This window comes from Rhinatrema bivittatum, chromosome 1 (assembly GCF_901001135.1).
Source record: "Rhinatrema bivittatum chromosome 1, aRhiBiv1.1, whole genome shotgun sequence".
NCBI classification, from domain to species: domain Eukaryota; kingdom Metazoa; phylum Chordata; class Amphibia; order Gymnophiona; family Rhinatrematidae; genus Rhinatrema; species Rhinatrema bivittatum.
This window is the reverse complement of record NC_042615.1, coordinates 205,754,565-205,776,773: the sequence shown is the minus strand read 5'-3', so window position 1 is coordinate 205,776,773 and position 22,209 is coordinate 205,754,565. Positions and strand designations below refer to the sequence as shown.

Sequence of the window (22,209 nt, the reverse complement as noted above, 5' to 3'; positions counted from 1 at the left end):
GGACTTCTCCTCCAAGAACTTCTCCAATCTTTTTTTAAACACAGCTATACTAACTGAACTAGCCACGTCCTCTGGCAACAAATTCCAGAGTTTAATTGTGCGTTGGGTGAAAAATAATTTTCTCCAATTAGTTTTAAATGTGCTACATACTAACTTCATGGAGTGCCTCCTAGGCCTTCTATTATCTGAAAGAGTAAATAACCGATTCACATTTACCCGTTCTAGACCTCTCATGATTTTAAACACCTCTATCATATCCCCCACAGCCATCTCTTCTCCAAGCTGAAAATCCTTACCTCTTTAGTCTTTCCTCATAGGGGAGCTGTTCCATCCCATTTATCATTTTGGTCACCCTTCTCTGTACCTTCTCCATCGCAACTATATCTTTTTTGAGATTTATTTATTTTTATTTATTTTTAATTTTTATATACCGAAGTTCTTGTAGGGACTACAAATCAATCCGGTTTACATAAAACGAAGAACTGCTCAACAGAGAGCGGAGCTTTACATGGAACCGAGGAACATATGGAACAGTATAACTGATTGACAATTTAACATAGTGCTAAATAAAGTAATAATAGTTTAACTGGAAATAAATAAAGCAATATAATATTTTATAAAGACAGTTTAACTGTCTTTATAAAATGCGGCGAGATGCGGCGAGAAGTTTGGCGGAGTCCTTCTAGCAGGGGATTCGCCTTAGGCTCCCCCGAAGCACCTAGCTCCTCAGTGAGTACCCCGGACCTAGCAATTGCCAGCCGGACACTTCCTCAGACGGGGACCCCCAGGGACTCAGTGCCCCTTAGTTTTGACCCAGCGTCTAGCCTCTGGCTAGACAGCTACAGTCTCCATCAGAAGACCCTTATGCCACAGGGCTCTCTAGGCCTAGGCAAATGTTTCCACCGCCCAGAAGCCCCACCTATGGGGACACGGACAACTCTGAAGAGGAAACGCAACCCCTAGAGGAAGGGGAACTCCTCCTGGGGACAGAACCTCACCAAACCATGAGACGCTTCTTCAATAAGGACGAGCTCCCAGACCTGGTCACCCACAGTCTGAAGGAGCTCGCTATCCGGACGCAGGTGCTTCGGGGGAGCCTAAGGCGAATCCCCTGCTAGAGGAACTCCGCCAAACTTCTCGCCACTTCCCTCTCTTACAAGCCGCCAAGCAACTAATAGAACTGGAATGGAGTGCTCCAGAGTCCACATTCAAAGGGGGACGAGCTACGACAGCCATGTACCCCCTGGACCCCGGCGGCAAGGACCTTTTCACATGCCCAAAAGTGGATGCCATGGTCTGCGCGATCTTGAAGCACACTACTATCCCGGTGGAGGGAGGAGCAGCGCTCAAAGATGCTCAGGACCGGCGTCTGGAATCCATCCTTAAACAGTCCTTTGATGTCGCCACTATGTCTCTACAAATAGCGGCCTGCTGCGCCCTAGTGACACGTGCCTGCCTATCTCAGACCAGGAACAACACCCCTGGGGAGGCCATGGAGCCAGCAGTATCATTCCTTGCGGATGCTGCTTCCGACCTGGTGTGCACAGCGTCCAGAGGAGTGTCATCAGCTGTGGCTGCCAGTAGACAACTCTGGCTCCGAAACTGGTAGGCCGGTGCATCTTCCAAAACGCGTCTCACAAGGATGCCCTTCAAAGGATCCCTTCTGTTCGGCAGCGAACTAGAGAAACTGGCTAACAAATGGGGCTAGTCCCCGTTACCGCGACTACCGGAGGACAGGAATAAGAAAAACCAGCGACCCTTCCCCTGATCCTCCAGGGGCAGAAGTTCACATCACTTCAATCCATACAGTAGCAATTACCAAGCTCCCCACCCTACGGGCAGGAACCAGTCCTTTCGGAACAAGCACAACAAGAGGGGAACCAGCTCGGGTCCAGGCCCCAGCCGTACCCCACAATGAGATTCAGCCGACCCATCCAAGGGAAGAAGCCATAGGGGGCAGACTAGCCCTATTTTACCACAGATGGGTCGAGATAACTTCGGACAAGTGGGTCGTAACCATCATTTTGAATATTTCTTAGATAAGGCGGTATAAGGAATTTTGAGGTTATTTAGACCAGGCTCCCCTGTTGATCCGTTTCCAGGATGGCTAAAAATTGCAGTTTAGAATGGTTCCAGCCTTGAAAATAATTAATGCTTCATTGCAAACTGTTGAGCTTCCTCTGTGATTAAAAGAAGCCCTTATTCAGCCTGTTTTGAAACAAATTATGGAGGCTATTATTGAGTTGAGAGTTTGCCCTACAGCTAATTTATCTTTCCTGGCCAAACTTATGGAGAGGATAGTGGCCACTCAGTTTGATCACTGGTTAGAAAAGGAACCCTTTTTTCACTTGTCAATTAGATTTTTGTCAAAATCATGGGACCAAAGCAGCCTTTTTCACACTTACTGATGATTTGACAAAGTGGCTAGATACCAGAGCTGCTTGTTTGGTTATGGCTCTTGATTCTCTTGGCAATCTTCAACACAGTGTCAGAGGTAGAGTACTGAAATGGATAGGGTCTCTCTTGAACCAAAGAATTCAGAATGTTTAGACAGCGAATGTGATAGCAGCAGCTTGGAGTATTGGTTGTGGCGTTCCACTCTGTCCCTACTTTATTGAACTTCTATATTTAAGCCCTGGCCTTTATGATCAGTAATCTAGGGTTGAAATGTATGCTCTACACAAATGGTATTCAAATCCTGTGTAAGTTGGGGACTGACCAAACAGAAAATTTGAACTGGTTACATCACTGTTTACAGGAAATTAAAGATTGACTAAGGAGTAACAAGCTCTTTTTTAATATACAAAAGACAGAAGTGTTATGGATAAGATGATCTTCTATGAACTGAACACAGTCTTTGGTTGGTTGGGATGGTTACCTCTTGCATTGAAATCAGAAGTTAAAATATTGTTGGATTCAGAATTAAGTATGCAACATGGGTTAATCATCTTGTGAGACTATCATTTTGGCAACTTCAAATTAATTCAAAATCTCCTGTCATATTTACCAAAAAAAAGATTTGATTATGCTGGTCCAAGACCTTATTTTTTAGAAGACTGGACTATTGTAATGCTCTGATTTGAAACAATTTACTAGGCTATAATATGTTCAAAACACTACAGCACAAATAATTTTGGGGTTAAAACTTTCAGATCACATTTACTCTTCCTTGATTTCTTCATTGTTTACTAATCACCTCTCAAGTGAATTTTAAGATCTTGACTATTGCACATAAAGGAGCAAATTTTAAAAGCCCTACACGTGTCGAGCCTACTTTGCATAGGCCTGGTGACGTGCGCAAGCCCTGGGTCACGCATATGTCCCGGGGCTTGAAAAAAGGGGTGAGAGCGTGGGCGGTCCAGCGCGGGGGTGGTCAGAGGCATCCCTAGGGCTGCTAGGCCGAGGGATCGCGCACTGGCACACGGCCGGCGTGCGCAACCTACGCTTGCCCAGAGGCAGGCACAACTTGCTAAATAAAAGTTAGGGGGGGGGTTTAGGTAGGGTGGGGAGGCGGAAGGAAAGTTCCCTCAGAGGCCGCTCTGATTTCGGAGCGGCCTCGGAGGGAACAGGGAAAGCCATCGGGGCTCCCCTAGGGCTCAGCGCACGCAAGGTGCACAAGTGTGCACCCCCTTGCGCGCACCGACCCTGGATTTTATAACATGCGCGCGGCTGCACGCGCATGTTATAAAATCGGGCGTAGATATTAAAATCCAGCCCAAAGTGATAAATGGTGCAGGCTCTCAATAACTGAAACTCTGAATAAATTGTTTCCTGTTTCGCAAAAGAAGCCTAGTTGGCTTTCACTAGGAAGAGGGTATTTTTTATGTTTCATATTTGTGGACCTCGTCCTCTAATGAACTTAGACTGATACAGTACAGTACTATTTGAATTTTTGTAAACAATATAACACTTGTTTTAGAATGAATTTTAATATTGTATTAATCTGATTCTTAATATAATTTGATGTCAATTTTAATTTTTTTTTTTTACTATTTCTTAGTTTATTTTATTTAGTTATATGCTTTATTTGTTTTATGTATGTCTTATTGTAATTGTATGTTTGAATTGTAAATTACTTAGAGTTTCTATTAAAAGTTAGCGTCTAAGAAATTGAAATAATAAATAAAGAACTAAAAATGTACTCTCTAGAAGAAAGAATGTAAAGGGAGATATCTGAATGTTTGTATCATATCTGGAAGGCTTCCATAAAGTACTAGAAGATATAATTTTCCATAGAATGAAAAGCTCAAGGACAAGGGGTCCTTATATGAAGTTGAAGGAGGAGAGAAGCTCAGAAGGAAGGTGAAAAAGTACTTTCACTGAAAGGATGGTGGACACCTTGAGTAGACTTGGAGTGAATGTTGTAGAAGCCAATTATTTGTGTCAGTCCTTTGCAACAGTGTAAATAAGCAAATGCCCTGGGTGAATTATATTTTCTTGGTTTTATATAATATGTACATACAGGACCACACTCACTCGCAACCACCCTGAACAAAGAAATAACTCCAAGACAGTTTGTTGGGAAAACAAAGGTCGCAGCTTTATTTGAAATGGTCCGAACCACAAAACAAACCACAACTATCGCTCAGGGATTTCAGCATATTCCTCCCCCATTCTATCCGCCACTTCCGGCAGGATAGCCTTCACCAGCCTCTCGGCTCGAATAATTGGCACTCACTCCAAGTTCCTGCTCCCGTTGCCTGCCTGCAAGGAGCCAACTTGAGTGGACCCCCGCCTCCGCCTGCCAGGGGTCTGGCCTCAGTGGTCCCCGCCTCCTTCCAGCAAGGGACCACCCCCTGTCAACAGCCCCAGTTGTCACCATCACATGCATATTGTTGAAATCCCTTTAACATCAACCATAGCTTTAACTCTGCTGGTTCGGACCAAGCGCCACAGACACAGGCATCCTATGTCCTGTGACCCCCAAAGATGCGGCCCTGTCTATTTCGGAAATAATACCTCCAGCACCTCCTGAATGGAATTTAAGAACAGGTCAGTACCCAGGAAAGACAAGTGAACTCCATCTGGGCCAAATAACCCCGTACTCTTGCCCCAGGACCATTTATGGCAGATATGCCGCCCTCCCAAGCGAGCCAACCAGGAACCTATCTGCTGATTCGCTTTGGACCTGCTTCGTTTCCACATCACATTTTCCCATTCAGCAGGTCTGACGATTATGTCCGACCAACACAGGATGGAGGTAGGCAATAGGATTGAAACAGTCATCAGGTCCTTCCGGACAATACTGATGAATTGCCTACCTGCCATCCGTCCCCAGTCATTTCCCCCCAGGTGAATCACCACAACCCGAGGTGGTCGGAGGCGTGCGCATTCCTTCTTCACATACGGGACCAACTCGTCCCATCGCATGCCTCTCCGCCCCATCCAAATCAATCGCACCCCTCTGTTCTGCAGATCCAAATGGGGACCATAAGGTCGACCCTGCGCGTGCTTATGTGCCCAGTGAATAAATGAATGTCCGATGATCCAAACTGACATATCAGTGGACACTGCACCTAAAAGAGACAAAAATTAGTCACTTTCCTTTAACACCCCCCCCATCTGGGCGGATATAACTTGTGTATGCTCTGGACCTCCACCGTCCGATCCTCTGTATCACTCCACTGGACAGTCCCGCCCCAGCTGCAGACGTTGCCGCCCCTAATCGAAAGGAATGTGTCCCGAACCGCCTCCCATCCAATCCTATCTGGACCAACGCTCGACGAAGTACCACTTTAAATTGGTATCGAGTCAACGGACTTGAATTCTCGTGCACCAGGAATGAAGAAGCCCTCCCAGGCCGCGAGTGACAGTAATTGATCGCATTTGCCACCGGGCAGGTATCCAATCCCGGCACTGCAGTCAGCACTACCGACGACCCCCGTCCTTGCTGGTCCGTCTTAGAACGTGGTATACCAAGCACCACGGAACGATTTATCACAATGACATTCCTTGCCAGTAGGCCCGGGCAATCCGTACTGCTGGCCGCTCGTGCCACTAATTCGCTGATCCGGAATGCACCGAAAAAAGCGAAAACAAAAGCCAAACGAAATAGCAGTATTTCATAATTAGACGAGCACACCGATCCCAAGGCTCCCCATAAGCGAAGCAAAATATCGTGCGTGATAGGCAAACGACTATCCAACCGGTGCCCCACTTCTCGATGCCAACCTGCTAACAACCTGCGCACGATAAAACGCCCAGAAGGAAAGCCCCAGCCATGAGCCCGCATAAAAAAGGAGAATCCTGCTAATTGCTGGCTCACCGACGATCTCGCATAACCCAGTAACCAAGCTTGTTTGATAAAACGCACCACGGCAACATCAGAAATGGGACCACCACACCAACCCAAAGACGACAAAAATGCAGTCACTCTCCGGGCTCCATTCACGTAACCTGTCCATGTTGACGTTGCTAATGAAGCTCGCAGCATGCTCCAGGCGTCAGGGCACCAAATTTCCAGAGGGAAGATGGCACAGGTGTTCCGCAGGGTTCTGCCTCCGGCGCCAATTCTCGAAATGCTTCCCACTTGAAACGAGAAAGAGAGTCGGCCACGCCGTTAGAAACCCCCGGCACGTGCCGGGCCCATATGGTCACATTCAAAGATATACAACATAAGATCAAAGCACGCAGCAGCTCCGACACTCTAACGCATTTTGCTGATCTTTTGTTGATGACCTCGACGACTCCCATATTATCGCACCAAAACACAACTCTCTTTCCCCGTAACCGCGCCCCCCAAATATGCACCGCTACCACAATTGGGAACAGCTCCAAAAATGTGATATTTCTCGTAACCCCAGCCTCAACCCAAGCACACGGCCATCCAGCCGCGCACCAGGACCCTTGAAAATAGGCCCCAAAACCTGTAGCCCCTGCCGCATCAGTAAACAACTCCAGATCATGATTCGACGACGGATCCGATTGCCAAAATTCCACACCATTGAAAGCTACTAAAAACTTATCCCAAATTTGTAAATCATCCCGCATTCCCTTGGAAATCCGAATCCGATGATGACGCTTCCTCACGCCAGCCATGGCGTGCGACAATCGCCTTAGGAATACCCGACCCATAGGAATTACCCTACAAGCAAAATTCAGACTGCCTACTAAAGATTGCAATTCCCGCAATGTCAATTTATGCCTGCCCACTGCATCTCGCACCAAGCTCCGTAGATGCTCAACTTTAACTACTGGCAGACGAGAAACCATCTCCACTGAGTCTAACTCAATTCCTAGAAATGTCAATTTCGTGCAAGGTCCTTCCGTCTTACCCTCTGCCAGGGGAATACCAAATTCCCGCGAAACCTCCTGGAAAATGCCCAGCACGCAATCACACTCCTGCGAGTCAGCCCCACCCACACACAGGAAATCATCCAGATAATGCACCATTTTATTCGTCCCAGCTGTTATCTGAACCACCCAGTGTACGAAGGAACTAAATGCCTCGAAATAAGCACAAGCTATAGAACAACCCATAGGCAAGCACTTATCAAAATAGTACCCCTGCTGGAATCGAAATCCCAGCAAATGAAAACTATCTGGATGTATAGGCAACAAACGAAAAGCCGACGCAATATCCGCTTTAGCCATTAAAGCATTTGGACCACAACTCCTCACCGCCCGAACTGCCGAATCGAAGGAGGCATAGCGCACCGAACATAACCCCCTAGGAATCCCGTCGTTCACTGACTTGCCCTCGGGAAAAGACAAATTATGTATCAACCTAAATTTTTCTGCTTCCCTCTTGGGAATCACCGCTAACGGTGACAACACCAAATTCGGAAATGGAGCTTCTGGGAATGGACCCGCTATCCTACCCAAGACGAGCTCCTCCCTCAATTTCTTCTGAACTACACCCACCAACTTCCGTACGGACGGACAATTGCTCCCCTCCCCCACAAAAGGAATGCGAAAACCTACAGTAAAACCTTGAATAAGCAGTTCAGCCGCCCTGTGGTTTGGATACAATCTTAACCAAGGTGACATAACTGCGATTCGAACCGGCGTAAACGCCAATTCACAACCCTAGTTTGCTCCCACTCTTAATGAGCTGGGTCGCAGGGGAACCTTCGCCTTGCCGTTTGAGGCAACGCAAGGCAGGGTGGGCTGCTCCGCAGTTGGAACAGGCATGCCTGAACTTGCAATCGGGAAAATTGCAATTGGAGCGATTAAATCGCCAACAGATGTCATTACGCCCTGTCCCTCCTTTCCCTGTCCCTCCACTTGAGAAATCCTTTCGAAAGGACCGATTCAAATTTGCCCCCGAGACCAAACCCTGCCCTGCCCCGCCACCCGACGCCTTGGAGGCCATCTGGGTTAGCCACAGGCCTACATCTTGCGTACCCCATGAAATGAATTTATTCTCCTCCATCCTATCACGGAATCTCTCGTCATAGTTCAACCATGACCATCCATCATAAGTTTTGCTAGCTGCCAATATGGAATCTGCGTAAGCTAAAAGCGACCCGTATTGGGATGGATCCTTTTTTCCCACTACACTAGCTAATCTCAGGAATGCTCTCATCCAGTTATGAACATTCCTTGCAACTTTTTGTTGCGCCCCCGGAAAGCGTTCACTCTTACTCTTCTTCTTCTTGTCCTTACGCCTCCCCCTCCTTCCCTCCAACAGCTGAAAAATATCTATGAATTGACGCCGCCAAATCCGCTTGCGAATGGATTTTGGCACCTCCTCCCACAGCTCCGTTAACGCCACCAACGCCGGGGCGCCTCGAACGGTAGCACCCCCCACCATTTCCTCTGTTTTTGACACCCCTTCCTCGGATGAACTAGAGGACGATGAAGAAGAAGAAGAAGAAGAGGATGAATCAGAGGAGCTAGAGCGCGTTCTCTTCCGCTTCTTTTTCCCTTTTCCTGACCTAGAGGACTCCCCTTTTTCGCTACTTCCTTTTTTCTCCTCTTTCTTCTTCAGTACCTCAACTAATTGCCCCGTAGTCGTCCCCAGCTCCCCTCCCTTTCCACTAACTTCGGAACTCCCGGGCTGCAGACCATCCCTCCCATCTTTCTTAGGAAAAATTACCCACTCACCATCCGGGTCAGTCTCCCTCGCTAATGTATCTGCTATCGTCCTCCTCTCTTGCTGTCCAGATGGAACGTCCCTCGGTATCACGCTCCGCCACGCCTCCTGGCTCGAAGGACCCGGCGTAACTCCGTCATCCTCCTCCGGCGCTACCTGAGAAGACAACGCAGCAGAAGGGGAAACAAGCCCAGCACCAGGCACCGCGCGCCGAACTCCAGCCAAACCCAGCCCCCCCCGTCCCCCAACGGTTCAACATCTGACCTTCCTCCCCTCTTTGAACCCTCACACCGCTCCCCTCACCCGACGCCGACGCATCACCCCTACGGGAACTGAGGGAAACACCCTGCCTTCCATCCCTCTGTAGGAAACTGAAACTCTCCATCTCGGTCCTGCCTCTCCCCAGACTTCCGCTCGCCGCACTACTCCTTGTAACTGCCGTCCATTCCGAATCTCCCGCGCAAACATCCTCCTGAGAGGGAAGCCGCTGCCACTCCGGGATGCTCGTCCTCCGACTTAATCCCCGTCCCCTACCGACCCCACGGACCTCACCAAAACCCTTTGAAACGCTTCCTACCGCCTCTCTCTCAAGCCCACCTCCAACAGTCCTCCCACGAGAGGCCCCTCTGCTGACCAAAGCACCTTGTCGTTCTGCCAACCTCCCGGCACCGCCCCTCACAAACGCCCGCTCAGCCTCACTCCCCACTCTGCCTTCCGCCAAAGAGGAAGCTGACCGCCTAGCAGCGCCAGCCCCGCTCTGCCCAACCCCCCAACACGTCTCCGAAAACGGCCCTCTCACACCCTCAAAACTCGCCGCGCCTCTCCTCGGGCCTCCCCGCCCTATACACCGCGATCGAATGATGCGCACTGACCGCCCCCTTTCCACTCGCACCAAATCCCCAGGGACCTCCCTGATTGGAACGTCGCCAGGGCCCCCGCTTCCCCCTACGACCACCTCCCCGGCACCTCCCGCCTCGGCGTCATCAAGCCCGCCCCTGTCTCTCTCTGGCGCTCTTCTCACCCAGTCACCGCTGTCCTCCCACTCGAGCGCCGTCATCTCTCCGTCGCCCGGCACCCAAGCCGCCTCCTCTGATTCCAACGCCATATCGCCGCCGAGCTCACTCTCAGCCTGCTCCCACGACCTGGCCATTCCTCAGAGCTTCTCAGACTCGACTTGTAGCCGGCTCAAGGTGAAATTCGCGAACTCCTATCCCTCAAATTCCCCGAATTCACAACAATAGCTAAGCTCAAAATGTCCCGAAGCCAAAGCAAAATTGTCCCACTAGTCCCGCCGCCGTATCGCAACTACTGCGAACAGCATAAACTCCCTCCGAAATTCAAAACTTTTTCCCCCTATCAGCTACTACCAACTCGCTTCCAGCCAATCAAAGGCTGCCACACGTCCCTTGTATCTACGCTGCACCTTCCCCCCCCGAAACCTACCCCCCCCCCCGTTCGTACTTCTACGCTACCTACGCTCTCTAACTCTATCCCTCCCCCTTTTTCCTCCTTTCCAAATCGCCCCCCCCCCCCCCCTTCCCGCTCCACGAGTGGGCCTTAGTTCATATTATAGAGTCTCCGCGGACACAAGGTCCACTTCGACTGTCAATCCTGCTAGGGAATTTTCTATGTAGAAAAAAAAAAGAGGAAAAGCATGGTGCTGATCTCATGTCTGATGTGAAAACCTGGGCTTTTGTCTAAATTCTGTTGAAATGTCAGTGAGCATTGTTTGTTGATAAATGTTTGCAGTGTGAAAACCAGTGATGTGATAAATATTTTGTCTGTCAGTTTTCCACAGTTTACAGTTTCTTGAGAAGTTGCTTACAAACTTTATTTTAGAGCAGAGCAAATGGAAAATTTTGAAACACATGACTAAAACTGGTGCCAAATCATATCAGTTAATTAAATTTGTATTACTGCTAGGAATCACAATTATAGGGAAAATACAGTTAAATGAGATTTTTGCCTTTCATGCTCAAAACCACATATTTGCCCTGCCTTTTCCAGCCATTTGATGTTTGACTCCAATTCCTTAGGCTCTCCTCTTGGTGCCCCACTCAAATTTGTCAGTCATAATTAAAGGGGAGGTAAATTAAAACAAGTTTGACCTATTACATTTCTTGCAGGTGCAAACATCAATACATTCATAGCATAGTCAAGTTTCCATTTAAGTACAAGTGCATATGTTGTGTAGCAGTGCTGAAAGATGGAATATAAATCAATCAGTGTGTGCACTTTTGGCCATTGCAAAAAGTTTGTGAATGTGAGCCTGAAACACAATGGCTTCTTTGGTGGGGGTTGAGGAGGATTTTGGGACCACGGGTCTTTGTGAGTACGTGCCTTTTTTTGCCCGTCATTTCTGCTAAAGCTGGAGAAGGAGCAATATCCATAAGCGGTTAAGCATCTATAGCTGGCAGCTATGAGATATACTTAGGGTGAACTGGATAAACTGGATGAACCAGTTACTCTTTATTTACTGACACCTACTATGTTACTATGGGTGTTTATTATAAATAAAGTTATTTTATGAAGCTTCAGTTATTTTTAATTTAAAATGGACTTGACCAATAGGGATATTGTAGCCTGAGATGGTTGAGAATTGAAAAGTAGATCCAAATTGTTCTCAAAAGAAGATAGAAACATAGAAATGACGGCAGAAGAAGAAGAAATCCAGTCTGCTCAGCAAGCTTTCACACTTTTTCTTTTTTCTCATACTTATCTGTTACTCTTGGCCCTTATTAGTAACTTTTTGGTTCTAGTTACCTTCCACCCCCGCCATTGATGTAGAGAGCAGTGCTGGAGCTGCAGCTAAGTGAAGTATCTAGCTTGATAGGTGCAAATATCGGATATAACATCACGTTTTGGCATTCTGCCTTCATCAGGGTCCAAATTACAAATGCTCAGATGATTCTACTACAGAGAACATGGTGAGAATGCTGAAAAACCTTTGAAAATAGCAAAGCTTAAGAAGAACAAAAAATTCCATATTAATATCTAAAATGGTGGCTAAATACAGAAAAATTGAGATTTTTATTCAGATATCTGCAGAGTTTCTTTCAGAAAAAAACCATTTATATGCTTGTTTCTAAAAATGTGTTTTGAGTCTTCTGTGACAATTGTCTTATTACTTTTTTATAATTATTTCCACTGCACCAAATATTACAGTGTAATGATTTCTAATGATCTGTCTAAATTTTTTTTTTTTTTTTTTTGCATTCTTAAAACTTATCACGTTTCTTTCTTTTCCAGTTCGCCTTTTCTCCTTGGCAGCTTATTGTGGATTGTGTGTTTGTCAGTTGCTCTGTACTGCATAATTTATTTGGAGTGGTACTGTGGAATCGGTGACTATGATACAAAGTACCCAGCATTGGTGCCTATTACAGTTATCACGTTTATAGCTGCTGCAATTTGGTAAGTTTGATAGGAAAAGAGAGCCTGATTTGATGACCATTTGTTTTCAGCTTGCTTTATTTAATTCTACTTGTATCTCTCGAAGTAATTTTGTTTAAGAAATCTACTTTTGGCATGCTGGAAATTCTTTAGTTTAGGAGACTCAGGTTCCGGAACCAGCTGATAGATTTCCCTCAGGATGGGAAATCCCTGGTGGTGTGCAGGCTACACATTTGTATATAATACCACTCTTTAGGAAAATATAGTAAAAACTCCATTATCTGATTCTTTACCTCTGAAATGTTCTTGTTAACTGGCATTTCGCCCAGAACTTTTTTTTTTCCTGTCTGCACATGCTCTCATACACCGTGTACACGGGGAATGTACACACACGCCTTTACAGCCCTGTGATGTGCACACTGCCAGTTGTTCCGCTATAAGAGGAGCATTGAGTACTGGTGGGGAGAGGGAACAGTGCCAGTGGAAAATGTGAGCACTAAGGGGGAGAGCTCTGAGTTTGAAAGGGAAGGACAGAGCACTGGTGGAACGGGCACTGGAGGAACAGGCATATTTGATGAACCAGTACTTCTTATTCCTCATGGATGCTGGATAATACAGTGTTGTAGTTGGATTTCAGTTATCCTCAGTGTTTAGATATGTCAAAAAGTTTATTTTTCTCCTGGATAATGTTAATTTTAGAACAAATGCCAACAGAGTACAGATGTCTAGGGCATTTATTAATCAAGACTCCAGGAATCCTCCAGGAAGTGGAACAGGGTAATTTTGGATATGACTAGTAGATTTCTAGGGAGGAAGACATGGTGACTTCTAGAATAAGGCAAGTAAGTCTCTGTTCTCTAGTATTTAGGTTTGTGGTTCTAATTCTAAGGAACAATATGAATGTAAACAACTCCTTTTGAACAAACGGGATGCTTTCAGTTTCATGCTTCAGAAGAACACATGCAGCCATCTTTGGGGAAGGTGGCTTGGTCATATGTTTTTGGGCCTCACCCTGAATGAAAGTTTTCGAAGTAGGAGAAGTCAGAGCATTAAGGCAGATATTCAAAAACTTGTTAAGCTATACTTAACAGGCTAGGTTTTCAGATTAATTTATTTATTCCAAATTTATAGACTGCTTATCAACCGGCAGTTAACAAAATTCCATTTATAAAACAACAAAACATTAAAACATAATCAATTAAAACAAGACAAAGGCAAGCAGACCATATAATGTATAACATATATAAAAAATAGCATAATCTGGGTTCAAATTAAATCAAAGCTAAACAGATTTCAGTTACAAAAACCTAAGAATTAGAAACAAACCCAAATAAAATCAAAACTAGAAACTAATTAAAGAAGGCAGTTAAAACCTGTTTTAGTCTATGGTGTAAAAATTATAATCATATTTGAAAGGCTGGTTGGTAATGTATTGCCTTTTTGCTTACTAAGAACCTTCACAGTGACTTAACGACTCATAGGCTGAATGCTTGTTGGAATAAAAATGCTTTTAAAAGTTCCTGAGTCTCAGCAGAATATTTTCTCCTTTGATACATTGAGGAGTGTGTTTCATAAGGTTGGTCCTTGGACATAAAATAAATGTTCTCTTGATTTGTCCAGATGTACTAATTTAAAAGAAGGAACATCTTAAAGTTGATGGGAAGCTGATCTTAAAGAGCTTGCAAGTGTATACATTTTTAAGGCTGCATTAAAACTGTGTAGCCTGGCCATTGATTCCTTTAAACACAAGCATCAATACTCTAAACTCGATGCACCATAAACAGACAACCATTGAAATTTAATTAAAACAGGAGTATTTAATAGTGAGTTGGAATCTGAGCAACTGTTCTAGCCGCAGAATTCTGGACACATTGCAGTGAACGTAAAGTGTTTTTAGGTAAACCCAGGTACAAAGCAATACAGTAGTCTATAGAAGAAATTACTAGAGAGTGAAGTACAGTTTTTAGATCAACACTATTTAAAAAAGGACAAATTCTTCTTAGCATTTGCATTTTAAAATATGCATTATGTATTACCTGGCTAATGTGTGGTTTCAATGAAAGCTTTGTATCCATTAATACCCTACGATTTCTAACCACTTTTGCAATGGCTATATTAATGCCATCAATGATGCTTGTATATTTTCATTGGGCATCGGGATAAGTACGGGGATCTCAGTCTTTGACAGATTCAGAACAAGTTTATTAGTAGTAAGCACCAATTGAGTTTCTCCAGACATTTTGCAACTTTATCAAAGGCATCATTAAATGAGCCCCTAAAAGGGGGCCATCAGTGAAAATTTGATAATTGACATCCAGTTCCACAAAAATACTACCAAATAGGTGCTAGATAAATGTTAAATAAAGAAGCCAATGAGGCCAGGTCCTGTGGTACTCCAGTATTTTGAGCAATTCATGCAGATTTAGTATCCCTAGACACCACCCTAAAACTTGTCTTTGAGATAAGACCCAAACCAGTTTGATTGCATTTTCCAGTCCAACATCTCTTAGCCATTTTAGCAGAATAGCATGATCAACAATATCAAAGGCTGCTGACAAGTCTAAACACGCTAACAAAGTCCATTACTGAACCTGTGTTTTAAAATTGTCAAAACATGATAATAGCACTGTTTTGGTGCTATGTCTGGGTCTAAACCCATATTGTTGAATATCAAGAATCGAGTTATCATCAAAAAATGATTGAAACTGTTTTAGAACTATTTTCTCTAAGATTTTTGAGAAAAATTTAAATTTGAGATGGTTCAAGATAATTCTTGAAATCGTCTTGATCCAAGGGTTGGGGTTTTTTTTTTTAGAATAGGTTTAACATTTGCAATTTTCAGAGGCTCGGGAACATAACCTTCAGAAAAGGAAAGATTTATGAATAATTGGCTAAATCTAACCGGTCAAAAATTGACTGGCTAGCTTTAGTGCTGCTGAGGTTCTTTGGCTACACTTAATTGATTAGTGCTGAAAATCTGGCACTAACCGGCTGAAAGAATATAACCAGGGACAATTTACATTTTAAAAAATTGCCCCTTCCTCTTCCCCCCTACTCTTTTGATGTTTCCTTTAAAAAAAAAGAAAAAAGAAAAAAAAAGGTCCCCCAGTCAGCATCCTCTTCCCTCTACCCTACCAATACTCCTTTCAAAAAATAAATAAAATTCCTGCAGACCCCATCTCCTTGCTGACACACTGACAATGCTCCCTTTTAAAAAAAATTTGCCCCTAGTTCCCACCCTCTTCCCCCTACCCTGCTGATGCTCCCTTATTAAAAAAAAAACAAATAAAAAAAATCTTTCTGTGGTCCCCATCTCCTTGCCAATATCTTCTGGATGAGCCCTTAAAAAAAAAAATCTAGTCATAATATCCTTTCCTCCCCCTTTCTCTAAATGTTTAAAAAAATGTCTGTGGGGGAGGCCCTGGGATCTCCTTTCAACTCTAGTCAAAATAAGGATAATGGACTGGCCCGGGAAGGGTGGCAAGGAGATGGGGACTGCAGGATACTTTGCAGGACTTTTTTTTTTTTTTAAGGGAGCATCATGGGGTGGGGAAAAAGAATGGGGACTCTCATGTTTTTTTTTTTTTATGGGGAAAGGAACTTGGCCAGTCAAACTTAGGACTGCTTTTGCAGTACCTAGATCTGTCCAAAAATGTTAGACAGCTAGCGCTGCCTAACTTTCAGGTGCTGTCCAGCCACTGCCTCTAGGCCTGTCCAGAATTTGTCTGGCAAAATTTAGCCACCTGCTGACATTTAGTTGGATAAATCTAGCCATGCCGGCTGTCCAATTTTCAAAGGCGGCTTTGATCCAGCTGGCTAAGTCCTTACTTATCGATATATCAACACCACCGAAACAGTGATCTATTAATTATATATGCATCAAAAGAAGAGCCCCTGCTATTCTATCACTGTAATTTGAGCTATTTTTTAACCAAACTTTTACCTTTATATTCTGTACATTTCACGTGTAATCTCAATGCCTACACAATTAATAGAAATACTTTTTCTTCAATTTTTTTATTTTATTTAAAAACCATTAATTTTTGGAGTAGGTGGAAGGTTTCATACGTTTGTGTAGGCGTCCCTGCACCATTTATGCATTGTAATCATTAACCTCCTACCACCTCCGTACTGATGTTTTATACTATGTTTTTTGAAAATTTTTTTATCCTTGTTTTAAAGTCCCAAAAACTTCATGACATCCATTTGATGTAACATAATGCGATAACTCTCTAATGATGCATATTTTTTTCTTGAAGACACTTCTGTCATCTGATTTGAAACGGTTTTATTAGCAAAATGTTACTCGTTTGAGTTAATATTATTGGCAAAATGTTACCTTCGTTGTTTCTTAATGTTTCACCATGTTGCTTGATAATTTTCAGAGTGGATACCTTCCAACCTCCTGTTTGCTGTATGACTTTAACTCGCATCCCAACACGTTCGTGTTTCAGGCTTTGCGTCTTTCTTCAGGGGAGTGTCTCTGTAAAGTAAAGCTCCAACAGACAGGATTATTACCACACTGTGATTTTGTATTCAGGTTACCATTTCTGAGTGTAGTTTCTGCTCTCCTTCCAGTTCAAACTGACGCCATGGATGTCAGCTGACCCTGTTCAATCCTGGTCCCATTATAAGTGCTTAACCGGAATATATTTTATTTACCAATCCGAAAGCTTTAAATTTGAATACACCTATCAGAAGCATTATAGGTGTGTTTACTGGCTAATGAACTACCTTTCCACCTGTGTCCATGAATACGTATTTCACTACGTGCTGATGTGCTCAATGTGAAATTTAACATTCAGTCGGACTTGACAGGGACCTATTTGTTCCTTGCTCTGTTATTCATTACCAGCAGATCGGACCTGATAGATAATATTAAACTAAAAGATGCTTTACAATAATGTGTTCAAATTAAGCGCGTCATTTATACCTATCGGGTCTGATGATTTTAGTGTGTGGATCCAGAAAGCTTCATGGTAATTCAACTTTGCTCCAATGTCCCCGCCCCGCACCGGCGTGTGGACTTGTTCTAGTATTGTCCATCTCAGTTCTGCAATCGTATGGCCCACATCCTTCAGATGCTGGACCATGGGAGCTGTCATTTTTTCTGTATTGAACCTTGATTTGTGTTCGCCCAGTTTAGCCCTTATCGGGCGGGTTGTTCAGCCTATGTAGATTTTTGGACACGGGCACACAATTGCATATATCACATTGCTTGAGTTGCAATCTGTGTTTGATCTTCTCCAAACTTTATACTTTGTAACTGGATCCACCCATTGTGGTCCTGTCAATGCCTGTGTGCACCAACTACAGTGGCAGCATATCTGGTGTCCCGTGACTTCATCTGCTGGGACAGTTGATGTGGGAGTAAGTTGAGCATGCACTATTTTGTCCCTGATATTTTTGCCCTGTGTGGTTGCAAACAACGGGGGTTCTTTGAACACATCGTGGAGGGAAAGAACGTGCCAGTGCCGTTTAATAGCGGAAATTATGACTCCCACTGCTGTAGATTGTTGTAGTACACACACTAATCTTGCTTCATCTTTTTTCGGTTTATATTGCAATAATTGTTAACGGTTAAAAAATAGCTCAAATTACAGTGATAAAATAGCAGGGGCTGTTCTTTTGATGAATATATAATTAATAGATCACTGTTTTAGTGGTGTTGATATATCGACTGTCACATTAAGTTACATCACGTGATGGAATCGTGGAAACATACTTTTAGTTTTTCTGAAGCACAAGTGGCAGATGTGCTTAAGGAACAGTCTCTACTTACAGAACCCAGTTCAATCAATCAAGAATCAGCCTGGGATGAATATACACGTCTCTCAAAAAAGATGATCCAAGCAGAATTGCATGGAGCAACACTAGTTGAATATGTCAAGTTACAAATAATCCCGAGGGGCCTAAGGATGTTCCTACAGTATTTAATAACCTGTGCAGAAAGGACATGCGCAAGTTATAAAAAACAAGTACATATACGCGCACAAATGCCCGCATTTGTAAAAATATTGAACCATGCAAGTTCAGACTTATCCAAATAAATGCCAGTTTATCTGGCTAAGTAGCAGCACATAGCCGGATAAGTCTGAAAATGCTACTTAGATGGACAAGTATCACTGTTCAGGCTTATCCAGCTATGTAGGCCTGCTGCTACTTAGCCGCATAAATCAGAATATAGCTGGATAAGTGCCTCAGCTTATCTCAATAAGTTCAAATTTGTACGTCTACGTAGTGGGAAAAGCACTACTTAGCTTATTAAGTTGGAAATTAGCCAGGTAAATGTGCACAAGTCATATACCCATGTATTCGTACTTCCAGTTTTAAAAGGATACTAGTGTAGATTTTAATCATGGTAATTTGATGCTTTCCTCCCCTGTAAGTCAGCTTTTACACACTAAGTCTGAGTATTTTGTAACATGTATAGAGCAATGAGTTAACATGTTTTACCAATTTAATATACCAGTCACCCAGAGCATCTGCAGCTTGTGAATACCCTCCTGGCTTTTCAGCCTGAAGTTCCCCCATTGCACAAAGACCCTCTACCCAATCATTTTTCACTTTAACGATGTTTATGATCATTTACACCAGATATTGAGCAGAAGTAAATATATACAAGAAAAAGATGTACATGCATCATTTTGGCAGGTTTTAAAATAGCAACTTCCTCTGTATTCAGGCAGGGCAGTTCACACAAATGGGTTATGCACGCCAACCAGCAGATGGAGCCGGAGATCAACTGACTCACTGATGTCACACTCAGATAAACAGATATCCAGCTATCTCAAGACCACACAGTGCTGCGGAATATTCAAATCCCATTTGTCCGGCTGAATGCAAAGTTATCCGGAGAAATGACACTACATATAGACCTCAAAGATTTTAATTTTGCAAGCTAGGACGGGCAGGCTGGAGAAGAACTCCCTCCCTCAGTTGCATGCCTGGTGAAGAAAATGTGGAGAGTTTGAAGGGGAGCTCGTAGGTGAAGGTGGTTAGCATTCTCCCTTAGACTACAGAGGCTTCACTTCCAGGGTAGGTAAGGAAACCTTGGGCTCACTTCTGGTTCTCCCTCTTATACCTTCTTTCATCCCTCCTTAGGGTAGTATCTGTGTTCCCTTCAGTGGCTGGGCTCCATTGGCATCAGGCAGGCCAGGGATTTTATTAGTCTGGTTAAGCTGGAGTCCCTTCAGCAAAAATGTGATTTTTCCTATAAAAAAAAATTAAAAGCTGCACAGCTAAGTACACTCGCGCTGAGCTGCAACAGCGTGCCCTTCTCCAGCGGGAGGGTAGATTTCTAGCCGATGGGAAGAGTCAGGAACCTTCGTTTTGCGGTGTGTGCAACACGGCAGCTAAGCCACTGAAAGGAGAATTGCTTGCGACTGCAACCGCATGGTGAAGATGATGCTGGGAGGACAGCGCGGGAATTGGCTCCCGCTCTGCACGACCTGCCATATGTGGGCTGTGCAGCTGAATCTCTTCCTCAGTTTGTGCACTAAATGTGCTTTGGCAAAGGGGAGGTTGGCCCCAAAGGACTTTGCTCCAGCTCAGGGGGTGGGGGTGTCCTCAGTCAGAGGCCACAAAGGAAGTAGATCCTCATGGGGGAGGTCTTGGGTGCTGATCTTGGACCCTATGTAAGCTTTGTGTTCTGGCCTGGAAGTGGACTTACCGACCCCTATACTACCAGGCATGGATTTGTCTGCCCTTTCCTGAGTGGAGCCTTTTAAAGGCCTACAGACCTTTCGTAGAGCCCAGGATGTGCGGTGGGTGGGGGCCCCACTGGGACAATCCTCCTTGAAGAGCCAAAAGTGTTCAGCTCCCACCCCTCACCCCTCTGCCGCAGCATAAGGCACAGAAAGGGAGGACTGGGAGGTAGCTGATGAGGAGCCGGATGTATCTGAGGATTCCTTGGATGATTTTAAGCCAGATTCTGCAGGCTCAGGGGAATCTTCCTTGGAGGAGTATGAGATTTCCTCCAGATGTGGAGACTCACTGGACAATGCTCAGACTCTTCCATTGTGATGAGCTGGCTGGTTGATAGTTCATTTCCTCTAGACATTAGAGCTGGATGAGAGAGAATCGATTGCCTCTCAGCCTCATAAATAGTATCTGATTATGGTCAGTTTTTGGAAAGCGATGTGCTTTTTCCCCCATCTGTGAGACAGTACAGAAACTGATTGATTTGGGTTGAGGAACACCAGAGGCAAATTTTAAAAGGGGTCTTCCCTTTATACCCTCATGCAAGGGAACAGTTTAGTTTTCCTAAAGTGGATGCTCTATTGTGCTCCATGACTGAGGACCACCATTCTGTTGGAAGATGGAGCTGCATTTAAAGGATGCTCAAGACCAGCGAATTGAGGCTATCCTGAAACAAGCCTATGAAGCTATGGTTATGAATTTGTAAATCGCTGCATGTTGTTGCATCGTAGAACATGCAGGGTTGCGTTTGGCCCAAGAAAATCCCAAGGGACAGGATTACAATATGCCCTCTTAGGAGTCTAGAGCCATCTTCTTAGAGGATGCGGGCTGAGTCCCTCTCTAAGTCAAATTTAACTAAATTGTTTTTTAAGCATTGCCTGTTGTTCGGGGAGGAATTGAGAAGATGGCAAATAATGGGATGACCAGAAACCATTTTTGCAGACTTCCTTCCCTAGAGGGTGTTTTTGTGACTCCCAACGGTTTGGGTCAAAGAAGGGGTTGGGGAGTCAGAGGTCTCGTTCCTTTGCTCGCTTTCAGTCCTTTCATCCAAAGAAGCCTAGAAAGGATGGGATCTCTCATTCTGGAGCCTCTCAGTCCTCCCAGTGAAGTATTGGGGGTCCATCCTCTGGTACTGGAGATAACAGATGCCTTTTGCAGTTTTATCAGAGATGGACTCATATCACTTCTGATTGGTGGTTCTAGAAGTGATCAGAATTGGCTACGCCCTAGAATTTATCCAACCTGTTACAAAAGCATTTATGGTTTCACTGTGCTATTCCATCATATAGAGGGACATGATGTGTACCAAGCTACAGTGGCTGATCACATTAAGAGCCGTGGTTCTAGCTCTGAAGGACCAAGAGAATATCAATCACTATTGTATCTATTTCGTCGTTCCCAAAAAGAAGGGGTTGTTTCATCCCATTTTATATGGAAACTTTGCAGTCAATGATCATGGCAGTCCAAAGGGAGAGTTACTCATGTCCTTGGATTTGATGGAGACTCATCTCTATATCCCTATTCAGGAGAAGCATCAGCAATTTTTTCACTTTACAGTGTTCGACCTTCATAAGCAGTTTCCGGTTTTGCCTTTTGGTTTGGCCACAGCACCCAGGATCTTTTCCAAGGCATAGGTGGTAGTGGCGGTCACACTGCACAAGGAAGGCATCTTGGCCCACCTGTATCTGGGTGACTAGTTAATCTGGGCCAAGTTGGTGGAAAAGAGGCGGACTTGCCTTGCAGGGAAGTTCAGTTGTTGCAAGAGCACGGATGGGTAGTCAGTCTGGCCAAGAGCAGCTTACAATCCTCTCAAACTCTAGACTACTTGAGCGCCCAATTCAATATGGCACACGGAAAGGTGTTTCTACCAGAACAGCATATCCAGAAGCTTTGGGTGGCAGATACAAGCCCTGCGATCGGCGCACCATTAACCCCCGTTTGGACGCGCATTTTCCACGCGCTATTATTACCCCTTATAAAGTAAGGGGTAATAGCGCTAGGGACATGCTAGTGTCCCTAGCGCCTCCTTTTTACCACAGGCCCTCATTTGCATACAGAATCACGCGCTCAGGAGAGTGGCC

At 44.6% G+C, this 22,209-nt stretch overlaps 1 protein-coding gene across 4 annotated transcripts in view; it reads left to right on the top strand.

Moving 5' to 3' along the window:
* TMEM128 (transmembrane protein 128) overlaps window positions 1-22,209 on the top strand; it is a 111,599-nt gene that overhangs the window by 26,107 nt on the left and 63,283 nt on the right. For all 4 annotated transcript variants that reach the window (XR_003854757.1, XM_029590973.1, XM_029590966.1 and 1 more), the window contains exon 3: window positions 12,287-12,448. Coding sequence is in view for 3 of the 4 variants with exons in the window: in XM_029590973.1 (XP_029446833.1) it covers window positions 12,287-12,448 (162 nt within the window). In the remaining variant the exon portion in view is untranslated. The remainder of the gene's footprint in view (window positions 1-12,286; window positions 12,449-22,209) is intronic.